The 12,762-nt window shown below is 45.9% G+C and overlaps 1 protein-coding gene across 1 annotated transcript in view; it reads right to left on the bottom strand.

The window, feature by feature from the left end:
- LOC121478324 (guanine nucleotide-binding protein subunit alpha-14) overlaps nt 1–12,467 on the bottom strand; it is a 183,222-nt gene extending 170,755 nt beyond the window's left edge. The window contains exon 1 of the mRNA XM_041733290.1: nt 11,473–12,467. Within this exon, the coding sequence (XP_041589224.1) occupies nt 11,473–11,596 (124 nt within the window). The 5' untranslated portion in view covers nt 11,597–12,467. The remainder of the gene's footprint in view (nt 1–11,472) is intronic.
- Nucleotides 12,468–12,762: the final 295 nt, after the last annotated feature.

Genomic DNA, 12,762 nt, shown 5'->3' with positions numbered 1-12,762 from the left:
CCAAAAATAACAGAATACACATTCTTTTAAAGTGCACATGGCACCTTCTCCAGGATATATCATACTAGACCACAAAACAAGTCTCAACAAATCCAAGAAGACTGAAATCCTATCATGCATTTTTTTCTGACCACAAAGGTATGAAACTAGAAATACAAAAAAAAAAAAATCTGGAAAGAACACAAATACATGGAGGCTACACACTATGCTACTAAACAATGAATGGGTCAACCAAGAAATCAAAAAAGAAATTCAAAAAGACCAAGACTAATGAAAACGAATCAACAATCCAAAATCTTTGGGATGAAGCAAAAGCAGTTCTAAAAGGGAAGTTTAAACTTCTAAAAGGAAGTTTATAGTTTATAGTTTTTCTTATTTCTCAAGAAATAAGAAAAATCTCAAGTAAAAAATATAGAATAGGCTATGGAAGAATATTCTAGGAGAACTAATTTGGATCAGAGTCAGTGAAGGCTTCCGGGAGAAAGGAATATTTAAGAAGCATTCTGAAAATAAGTAGCAGGTAGCTAGAAGACTACGAATATCTCATGTTGGAGGTGGGTAGATGAGCATGTACTGAGGCCTGAGGAGGAGGTTGGCCCACTGACGTTCCTGAAAGAAAGTCCCACAGGTAGGAGTGAGTGATCACAGGGAATAATGGCACAGAGGGAGCAGGGGACAAAGGGTGTCACACACACCATGCACAGGTTTTAGATTTGCACCCAATGTCAAAAGACATAGAAAAATTTTGTGCAGGAAAACAGTAATCTAATTTATATTTTTACAAGGTCACTTTGGCAGCAGCATGAAGAATGGACTCTGGGTGAGGGAGAGGTTGGTGAATTTGGACAAGAGATGTTGCAAAGAAAATTCCAAGAAATAGCATTAGAGCTTGGGCCTTTTGGAGTAGATTTTGGTGAGGCATTGGCTCTAGAAAATAGAAGCAGGACTCTGATTAAGAACCAGGGCTCCAGAGTCAGACTGCCTGGATTCAAAACCCTGGCTCTGTCCAGCCAGTGAACTTTATTTTAGAGCCTGAGTTGCCCCATCTGTAGAATGAAAAGATAATACTAATTGTACCTCAAAGCATGGTGAGGAATAAATGCAATCATCCATTTCAAGTGTCTAGAAGGAAGACTGGATGAACAAATATTAACTTTATTATTATTATTTCATTTCTAGTGTTAGATGCAGCAAAAAAAAATCAAGGAAGACTCTCAGGATTCTGTCTCGGGCACCTGAGTGGTAAGTGGGACCATTTATACCATTTATTGAGATATAGACAGGTAGGACTGCATGAATTAGGGAGAGAAAAGGAAGACTTTCCCATTTCGTTCAAGGAGTTCCATTTTTGATATATGAAGAAATGAGTTAACAGTGTCTAATGGCACTTTTTATTTTATTATTTTTAGATTTTATTTATTTATTCATGAGACACACACACACACACACACACACACACACAGAGGCAGAGACACAGGCAGAGGGAGAAGCAGGTTCTATGCAGGGAGCCCAACATGGGACTCGATTCTGGGTCTCCAGGATCAGGCCCTGGGCCAAAGGTGACGCTAAACTGCTGAGCCACCCGGGCTGCCCTAAGGGCACTTTTTAAGTGGTTTTTTAGGTGAGTATGCTACAATATTTTTAACATCCTTACTTGGCAAGTTTTGTTAACTTTCTTAATTTTTTTTTATTTTTTAAAAGATTTTATTTATTTATTCATGAGAGACACACACAGAGAGAGAGAGAGAGAGAGAGAGAGAGAGGCAGAGACACAGGCAGAGGGAGAAGCAGGTTCCAGGCAGGGAGCCTGACATGGGACTCCATCCCAGGTCTCCAGGATCAGGCCCTGGGCTGAAGGTGGCGCTAAACCACTGAGCCACCAGGGTTGCCCTCAAATTTTTTTTAAAACAAACTCAAAATCCTAAAATTTTTAAGCCACTGATTTGAATGATAACACCAATTTCAAAGGCTTACATCAATAAACGTAATATATGTGGAGCACATCATGCCTTGCCACTTCAAACATCCCCACTTAGGGCAATATAAGATGATTATTTCTGTTACCTGCACAGAAAGAGGTAAATTTCTATGAGATTTGCTTAGGCTCCTAACACACCAAACTGGGTCTTAAGCTTCAGAAGATTTAAGTCCTTATAATGACTGATTCTCTTTTTAGAGCTTTGAAATTTCTTATTGATAAAATTAAGTATGAGATAAGCCTCTAAAATCATAAGGCCTAATTCTTTTATTTTTATATAGGCAGATCTACCACCTGTTTAGAAAAGTTACATGGAAGCTATGATGAGTTAGGATTTTTTAAAAGTATTTCAGAATAAAGCAATAGAGAAGAAAAACTAATAAATTTCCCAACTATAGTTCCAGTTACCTATCAAAATCTTATGTAGTTATTAGGAAAAGTCTTTATGGAACTACAAGGAATTTATTTTACTAATATATTTCATTCCAGGATTGATTTCCATATTTTGGGCTTGATTTCCATATTTTGACACCACTATTCTAGGCATAAATGTTCAACATGAGTAGGTAGCTAAGATATTGGACATGTAAAAAAAAAATCAATTCTGAAATTTTCTACTTTGTTTTTCTTCAAGATTCAATCCATGCCAGTCTTATTTCCATGAATGTTTCTAAAGTACCTCAAACAATAGAGACCTCCAGCTACTATAAGGAATTCTTCATCCTACCCATCCTCTAGTTCATGGAGAGAAAGAGACATACATATTTATTCAACCAGTATTTAAGCTAAGGTCTGCACTCAGCACTGGGGTGGGGAAGTGGGGGAGCAGGCGGTCAGTAGTGAATAAACTTCCATGGAGTTCAAGGTCTCGTGTAAAACTCTTCCCAGACTGAATCATGTTTCTATCATCACTCAGTCACTGGAACTCTCACAACGTTTGGTAGCTTTCATTTTTTTCCTTAACCTTCTTTATATCTAATAAGCCCACAAATCCAGGAAACAACTTTTTGCAAGTTTTACTTGAAATAGAAAGAAGTGGGATGATGGCAATACACAGAAATTTCTTTTTTAATTTCAGCACTTATACTAGTTTCATGAATTACTTCCATGTCAGTAACTGGAGTACTTCAGCTTTGTTTTAAATTTGTACTGATTAGAGAGGAAAAAAGGAAAAATAAATAGCCTTTAAATCTTTGATTCCAAGACTTATTGGCACACAAATTAACATTTTTAAGGTCAAGATGCCTTTGCATTGATGTCTGCATTTATTACGGTGTTTGCTTTCCTGAAAAGCTGTTTTCAAATCAATGACACATCTTAGAATCAATGTTGCCTTAGAAAGTAAGAAATTCAACAAAAGAAATCAGACTGACCTATGAAAAAAAATGAGTTGGCAACTAAGACTGGACTCCTAGCCTTGGCTTTTTGCCAGTTAGTTACTAGTCACCAAGCCTCGTGACATCTGCTGAGTCTCTTCACTCCTCTGGACCTTTTCTACTCCATTCATAAAATGCAAGTTCGCACTTCTGTTTCTCAAACTCTGTAGTTAGAGATGAGCTCAAGTTTTTCCAGTCAGTTGCAGACATCCATTTATGAAATACACACTACGTAGATTAGACAAGGATTCTACACATGATTTATCATCTTCATTTATCTGATACTGCTGAGTAATATAATTGCTTGTATTTCTCAATTACACAGTAGCTGAGTACTAGAAACAAAAATTCAGGGAATGAGTCACTCAAAATGAAGGTTGTATTCACAGCAGAGTCAAGAGAGCAGCAGCATGGTTAATCAATCTGTGGGTCATTGACAATGGACCAACAATCCAGATACCTTTCAGGCAAAATAATAAATGTTCTCTTTTCCTATTATTCATTTTTAAAAAGTACAAAATATGGGCATCAGTTACTTAAATTTTTTTTAAACAATCAGGAGTAATACCCTTTGGTAGGAAATATCAGCCACTGTTCCATGTGATTTTTCAAAGAGAAGACAGATATATAGCAGCTCTTACTAGAATATGCTTCCTTTACACCACTTAGTCCATGGTAGAAAGTAACTACTTTCTGGGTATTAGCCATAAGGCCACTGCAGTTTATAGAAACACCTCTTTTTGAGTAGTACATCAAATCATAAGGTTTCATATAAATGGGAATACTCGGGGACACCTGAGTGGCTCAGCAGTTGAGCGTCTGCCCTCAGCTCAGGGTGTGATCCCAGAATCCCAGGATTGAGTCCCACATCAGGCTCCCTGTGAGAAGCCTGCTTCTCCCTCTGTCTCTCTCTCTCTCTCTCTCTCTCTCTCTCTGTTTCTCATGAATAATTAAATCTTTTTTAAGAAATAAGAACACTTGTTTTTATAAGGCCTCTTACTGAGGTAAACATACACATGTGCTTGCTCCTTGTCCACCAACCTGGCACATGGGGACAAATGCTAAATAACCATACAAATTACCTAACTCTGAACACCCTTCATCAAGTTGATGAGAGAACAACTTATTCAACTTCAAGAAAGAAATCATCCCCTAGGCAGGTCAGTCTCAGGGGCCTCCTGGATATTTGCTGAAAAATAAGAGTATCTGCCTTAGAGCCTAGAGGTGCAAGACAATCAGAAGCTGGTTAGTTCTGGGTGCCAGACCAATGTTATAAGAGAGGTTCTCAGACCTGAGCATGTATCAGGACTGTCTGGAGGGCTTATTAACATACAGATTGCTGGCCCCACTCTTGAACTTGATTGAGAGGGCCATGATGGAAACTGAGAGTTTGCATTTCTCACAAGTTTTCGGGAGGTGCTGATGCTCCTGGGAACAGAGTTTGAGAACCACTGGTATAAGATATTTGATGGTGGAATTGGAAAGATATCAGGGGTCACCTAATCCAAACCTTTCATTTTCCCGGTGAGGACCGTGAGGTTGAGAGAGAATATCTTCTTCATGGTTATATATCCAATACTCAGAGCCTTCTCCAACCCCCCCCCCCCCCCAAAAGGCAATTCAAATCTTAACATGCTGCTCATTTCATGGTTGTAAGTTATGGCCACATATCAGGACCCTGCTCTCTGAAAAGAGGCACCAGCAGAGCCTTCAGCAGAGGCTTCAACAGAGCTGCTTTTGACCCTCCTATCCAGGTGTCCTTCCAAGAACATGTTACTTCTACCAGTGACCTCAAAATGGAAGGCAAGTGGCCTTAGCCCAGACAGGGTATTGGCAGCCCAATGGGACATACTCGCCTAGATTTTTAAACCCAGGAAGACTGGCTCCAGAGAACACATCCTTACCATCATGCCATGCTACCTGTCCCCCAGCTCCCTGGAAGCTGAGCACAAACAGATGGCTTGAGGTTTACAAAGTGATACATGATATAGGAGATGGTCACAGATGATTTACTGCACTGCTGTGGAGGTAAGTGTCCAGTGAAGCCCCAACTGCTATTGGAGTCCCTGGCTGTATGCTGGGCAGTGTAGACTGATGGCAGTGTCAAAACTCCCTTGGATCATGCCCTTTTGGCTGAGCCTGCTGTCCAATTCCCATCGGTTCTGTGAACTTCCTCCTTCTCCTCCAATAAATTCTTCTTCTCCAATAAATGGCTTGTGGCTAAGAACCCCGGCTGACATGACAACCCATTAATTTACCCATCAGCAGAAAGACAATTGATCCTAATCTAAATTAGGGCTCCCACAAAGACTCCTGTAGTGCCTTCCACCTTTAGAGCCCTTGGATTTCTGTCAGTACACTTTGATTCCTTTGACAGTATTTGCAGCAAGGGCTGCTTGACCATTACAGAGCCCCACTCCAGGCCATCAATACTCAGATGACAGAGCACATCTTGATTTACGGCTCCTGGCCAGAATCGATGGGTCCAGGAGCGTACCTTCATGTCACATCAAGATCTTAGGCTTTAACCAGGACAAGAAAGGTTCAGAGAGCTCTTGAACTTGGAAGAAAATGGAGCCAACCCATGCTGAAGGCTGGACCCCGTAGAAGAGCCTCAGAAACACTCTGGTATTTGGGCTTTTCCTGTCTTTATTATTTATTTCTTTCCATTTCATGAGACATCATGGTGAGAATTCTTCCAGTAAAGTCCCCTTTTTGCCTGAATTTCAACCTTTGTCCTTGGTAGTTTAATAGCCTTGCTACACTGACTCATTAAAAATCCCTCTCTGCTTTCTCCATTTAGCTACCCACCTCCCTGCAACTCCCACACATGGGTGTTCTTACAAGAAAACTTTAATTCAGGTGTCACAGGAAAAGAAAAGTTTTTTACAAACCATAAGGCATCTCTTAAGGAGGAGGGGGGACCCTTTGAGGGTTAAGACTCTTTTTATATTTTGTTTATATTGCTCCACTGTCAGATTTTTCTCATATTTGCTCACAGCATTACAGGCTCAAGATGTTCATCCTCCAACTCCATGCCTTGAGGAATGTGGTTCTTCAGATACATAGATATTAGTGAGTGATTTGAATTGTGTATTTGCTATCTTTGTTTCCAGGGCCCTAAACATCCTAAAAGGTGCTATTTGCCACCAAAAGTAACCAAGGCCCTGTAGAGAAACGGCTGACTTCCCATCTGGGAAGGGTGGTCACTGAAGCTCCAGGCTCATCTTTATGCCAGAATAAGAAAGTATTCAAAAAAACTGATGCAGCATGTTGCAGTGGCACAAGAACCTGCCTTAAGGGTGTCTCATCGCACAAAGGAAGTACAATTTGAGTGTCAAAACAGTTATGTATAGTGATGAAGTAAAAGCCAATGAATCATGAATATGTACTGATATTAAATAGGGGTGATAGGAAGGCTCTTTCATGTAAATTATCCAGTGCCAAATGGTAAATGTGGAGACTGCAGGACTTGGAAAATCATTTTGTAGCCATCATGGTATTCATGTGATCAGAATTATCAATGGCTACTAAATTTAGAAGCATAGCTTGGTGAGGAGCAGGATATTTGCCTAGCCTTAAAAAGTGTCTCCCTACAAAACTGTTAGACAGTAGAGACAACATGCAGTATCTTGAAAAGTGACTGAACTTAACATCACCAATGAGGGGCAGATGGACATGGTATGCCTCCAGAGAGGACTTTCAGAGGACACAACATCATATATCCAGAGTTCTACATTTGATATAATTTATACCTCAACATACTTTATTTGAAAATGTACAAAGGGTGAAAGTCCATGGTTTGAAAAGGCTCTGTAGGGGCAGCCCTGGTGGCACAGCAGTTTAGCGCTGCCTGCAGCCAGGGGTGTGATCCTGGAGACCTGGAATCAAGTCCCACGTCGGGCTCCCTGCATGGAGCCTGTGTCTCTGCCTCTCCCTCCCTCTCTCCCTCTCTGAATAAATAAATAAATATTTTTTTAAAAAGATGAAAAGGCTCTGTATTAATGGCAAAAGGAAGAGCTTCTTGAGATGTCTTCAGAACTGCTGTGTCATGGATGGAAGCAGACTACCTAGTGAGGTTAGTTTACTCCAGCGAGAATGAACATAAGCCACAGATGAAGTCACACAGTCCCCTATTCTGAAGCACATTATGGGACCAAAAATGAAGCATTTTTATATTAACATCTATTTTGTAGTGAACACAATATTCACATAAAAAGCCAAGAAGAAACTCAATGAAAATTTGCCTCCAAGGACCCCTCGAAGGGCTTTTTAAGAAATATTTTATTTATTCATGAGAGACAGAGAGAGAGAGAGAGAGGCAGAGACACAGGCACAGAGAAAAGCAGGCCCCATGCAGGGAGCCTGATGTGGGACTCTATCTGCATTCCAGGATCCTGAGCTGAAGGCAGATGGTCAACCACTGAGTCACCCAGGCATCCCCCCCCCCCCCCACCAAGGACTTGTGAACAGACACCTCCAATTTAGTACTTCACCTACAAAAAGATCCCTGGCACTGAGCAGTGCCTGGCACTTGGGAAGTGTTGGATTGAACCAAGTGAAGAATAAAGGAGCGAGGGCATACTTAACCATCTCACTCCTTTTCCTCTTCATAGAGCTAAAATTTTGTCATTTTCTGAGAAAACCACCCTCCTTACACTATTTCCTCTAATAGATTTCCAGCCTAGGAACATGATAATTAGTCTCCAAATGAGATTTTGCTATAACCGATGCAATAGGATTTTAGGGAACTCAGATTTTCACCTATTTCAATGTAAGTAGGAAGAGAGACTGCGAAATCCCTTATGGCTCAGAAAATAAGGGAAATTTGAAGCAAAACATTACTGTTAAAGCACTACTAAGACATTTTAGACAAACTGCTATGCAACCTGCAACTGATCAACTAAAATAGAAAATAACACCTCACTGTTGGCTAAAAATACTCAAAAATAGAGTGAATATAGCTGACACCACTACCAGACAAACCCAAGTGAAGCTAGACAATGGCTAAAAAAGGGTACAACCAGGGTTTGAACCCAGGTAGTCTGGTCTCAGAGCTTACATTTTTAATCCCTATGTCAGCATAAATTAAATACCAATTCCCTAGTATACATTCCTTCCAGACAGTTCCAACATGAGGCCTGCATCCAAAATTAAGCCATCAGTTTCTGGAAACACTCAACTATTAACAAGCAACACTTCACTAAACCTCATTTAATATTAAAAATAAAGATCCCATTTAATTGCTACTGTCCAAACACTTTCTTCCTGCACTGAATAGTACTCATCAGGGTTCTCAGCAGAACTCCTTTTGGTCCTACTTTTTTATCTGAGGAACTGATAAGGAATTTCTTTCTACTAAATTCAATCATCTTTATTCCCCGCCTCCCCCCCCCCCCCCCGCCCCCCAATCTCCTTCAGCTAAAGGCATCACACTGACATCTTGCAATTACTAGCCCAAACCAGATAGCAGCTTTTATCTTTCCCTGCGGACACTGACCTGTGCTTTTATTAAGTGTAAACAGGATACTGCTCTATTGAATGCACTTCAGAAACCTCCTCAAATTTATTTTGTTGTAAAAATCATGCTTCCTGTGAAAGAGTGGCTTTTCAGGTCATTCCACACTCCACACAGGATGCTCACCTCCCATTCGCAAAGTGGAGTTTTCACCGGAGGCATCTGAGCAGTGGATTATCTAATTCATCCATTATGGAGACTCAGGTGAATTTTGCACTCAGACTGCACAACTTGGGACAAAACAGCATATACCATGTCCTGATTCCCTTTTTTTTTTTCTTTTTAAGATTCTTTATTTATTCATAGAGACACAGAAAGAGAGAGAGGCAGAGACACAGGCAGAGGGAGAAGCAGGCACCATGCAGGGAGCCTGACATGGGACTCCAGGGTCTCCAGGATCAGGCCCTAGGCTGCAGGCAGTGCTAAACCGCTGTGTCACTGGGGCTGCCCCATGTCCTGTTTCCTTTATGTTTGAGGTCACTGCCCCCTCCTTAATCTTGGGGAGAAATGGAAGTGGGCCAGGCTCCCTTACCTTCCTAGGGGTTCCTGACAGCTCTACGTGGTTTGGCAACTGTTTCTTTGGTTTTTAAGTAGCACTGAGCCAGTATGCTAGTCACAGCGGTACACAATGAAAATGGGGATCCTGGGAGATGAGGCAGTGCCTGGAGGGTGCAGGAAGAGGGTTTGGGCAAAGGCCTGGGGGAGACAAAGACGCAGATCTAGTCACTGGTATTAAACATGACCTCCAGGGCAAACAACTTACCTTACAAACATTTCTCCCTTACTTTGTGTGTAAATATAAGCATTTTACTCCCAGAAAGTAGGCTTGTTCTCCAGGCTGGCTGCACACTGAGCCATACCACCTTTGTCAAGCTCCTGGTGTGTTCCAGACACTGTATCTCATACACTGGCACAAATCAACATACGCCACAATGAAAGAAGGTACAGACTGCCTTTGAAAAGAAAAAGTGTGCAACCAAAGCCAGGCCCACTCCTATCATTTGTGGGGCCTGGGGCAAGAGTACAAATGGAGGCCCACATAATTGCTTAAAGGAGGTCATCAAGCTAGCCAACTGTCACATAATCCTGCTCCCTTGACAAACGTAGCATTCCAACAACCTGGAAGGCCAGGTACAATTTAGAATTTGCAGACCCCTGGGGGTTCTGGGCCAGACACAGGTTGTTTCAACAGCCCTGCCAATGGACACGATCTCTTCTCTCCCCAGCCCAGGCTCCCTCTCCCCTCAGGGAGGCCTTGGGGCACACCTGCAGATCCTCAGTCCACATTTCCAAGCTCTTCCATCACCCCACCATAGCTGCCCTTTGGCCACTCCTCAGGGATGAGGTCTGCCCCCTCCCCCGTTTGCAGAGGCCATGGAAGCAGGCTTGGGGCCAGGAATCCATGGGAGTCTGAGAGGGGACAACATGTATTCTGGGTGGGCAGTCCCCCCACCTGCAGACACTTAGCCCAGTGGGGAGGCACACAGCCTGGTGAAGGCCAGACATCCCCATATACACCCTTTAAATCCCGGTGGGGAATAAATGCAAAAACGGTTCCTTTGCCCAGGCCTGTAGCCAATATTGATGAAAAGCTTTCTCCATTTTATTCTAACTAGATCACCTTTTCTTTCCTTGAAGCTTTCTGGGAGGGTGACTCCTAATATTCAAGGTTAATAAAGTGGTACAAGGCAGGATTCCTGTCTGGAAGGGATGAAAGAGTTGAAACACTTGGAACTATCTAGAAAGATCTAACTGCTAATATCCTTGTCTGAAGGAAAAGGTAAATATTTCTCAGATAGCAAATGGATTGAACTGGATTCTAGAAAGTCAGAGAAGGTGAGATCCTTGCCCTGGGACATAAATTGGGCAAGCCTTAACATTTTCTCTGTTTTGGAGAGTTAAGAGCCAGATGAGTGACTAGTCAACGCAGCTGGGGCAACCAAGTCCGAACTCCAGGAAGGCGCACACCCGGAGGGAAGCTGAGCGGGGAGGCTTGGGCCTGCTACAAACACTGGCCAGGCCAGTCACCAAAAGGAGGTGACTGAGGTCACAGTAGGGTGAGTGGTCAGGGCTGGGACGTCCCCCCAGTACTGATCCGGTATCTGCTTTGTCTTTTGTCAAAGCAAATTTACCAATCTTGAGGGCCTTCATTTTTAATTCTCCAGGATGGGGAGAGGTTACTCCCTTCCCAGGTTATGGCCCCGTGATGCGAGCACAGGTGAGCACAGTCCACACTTGGTAAGCACTGCTCAGCCGCACTACTTTAAAACGGAGCAGGGCGGCTCGGGGTCCGGGCCCGAGCTGGAGCTGCGTGTTCACCAGGCAGCTCCCCACCACCTGCCCCGACGTCCAAGCCCAGGCTCCGAAGAAGCCGTGCGCGCTGGGGCAGAAGGATGGGGTGAAGGGGATTTGGGGGAGAGGAGCAAAAAGGCAAGGCCTGATGGCATGCTGGGCTCGTCTGTTCGGGGCAGGGAAGCGGAGCCTTGTACAGTCGCCCACCTGGAGAGTGCGTAAGGCCCCCCGTGACCGGCCCGCGGGCCCCCAGGGGGCAAGAGGGACCCGAGCGCGGGCAGCGGGGCCGCGGAGTCGCAGCCACTCACCGAGCAGCAGCAGCTTGAACTCGCGGCGCGCGTCCTTCTTGTCGCGGCGAAGCTGCCGCTCGATCTCGGCGCTGATGCGCTGCGACTCCTTCTCCTCCGCAGACAAGCAGCAGCAGCCCGCCATGGCGCTGCCCCGACGGCGCCCCGCTCCTCCGCCGGCTGTCGGCCCCGCCGACCCGCACACGCACCCGCGAGCGCAAGGAAAGGGACGAGGCTGCCTCGACTTTGGAGACTCGGCCCGCTCCCCGGGGATGGCCTCGGAGCCCTGGGAACAGGCGAGGGCCCGGCCGATCCTGGCTCACACCGGCCCCTCGGCGGTTCCCGGGGGGTGGGGGGGCAGCCGAGAGGATGGGGGCGCGGCCGGCACCCGGAGATGCGCGCGCCCCTTAGCACAGGAGCCCGACAGCCAGTCGGGGGGCGCGCACCGCGCGTAAAAAGTTGGGGCGTCGGTGCCCGGCGGTGGGGCGCGGGGGAGAGCGGGATCTCCCGGCCCTGGTGGGGTCCCAGGCGGGCGGCAGCTCGGCGTCGCTGGGAGGCAAAGGGCCTAGCTAGTCTTTGCCTGGAAAGTTCCGAAAGTGACCGCAGATTAAGGCTGAGCGCACGGGTTCCCGCTGGCGCTAGTGGCTCTAAGTGGCAGAAGGAGGCGGAGCGTCTCGGACCTGCAGCCCTGGCGTCTACCCCAGTTGGCCTTCGGGGTGCGCCAAACCGAGGGTGCCTGGGGGCAGCAAGGAGCTGGGGGGCAGAGGCCTGGAGTTTCTGGGAGTGGCCCCCACACCTGCCTCCCTGGCAGTGTGGTCCTTGCACCGGGAGGGCGGCGGGCGGAGGTCGCGGTACCCAGCGCGCCCCCGCCGCAGGGCCCCGCTTCCTGCCCAGGTGCGGGCTCCGACAGGTGAGCGAGCGTCGCCAACTCCGGCCTCCGCTCCTGCCAGCTGCAGGAAGAGTGGGACCGAGCCCAGCGTCCGCGGCGGGGCGCAGAGCACCGGGGGCGAGGTCGAGCTCTCCACCTGCACCGAAGCTGAGGCTTGCACACGAGCGACACGACCACACACCCTTGGGCTTCCCAGTCGGGCTCCTTCCGCTTCCCGGACGCCTCAGCCCAGCTCGGGTTTGGCCTAAGCGGTTGGTCCGCTGGGCAGCCTGACCCCGCTGGCACCGCGCTCACGGAGGCAGCTGCCGCTGGGTTCAATTAAATAGGAGCACGCCTGAGCAGAGAGTAAATATCCTCCCGGCCCCTCGGTCGGAGCACCTGGTGAGGACGGCTGGGGATGGGGGAATGGGACACGGCTGGCT

The sequence above is a fragment of the Vulpes lagopus genome, chromosome 2, assembly GCF_018345385.1.
Source record: "Vulpes lagopus strain Blue_001 chromosome 2, ASM1834538v1, whole genome shotgun sequence".
Classification (NCBI taxonomy): Eukaryota; Metazoa; Chordata; class Mammalia; order Carnivora; family Canidae; genus Vulpes; species Vulpes lagopus.
This window is presented reverse-complemented; position numbering and strand designations above follow the sequence as displayed.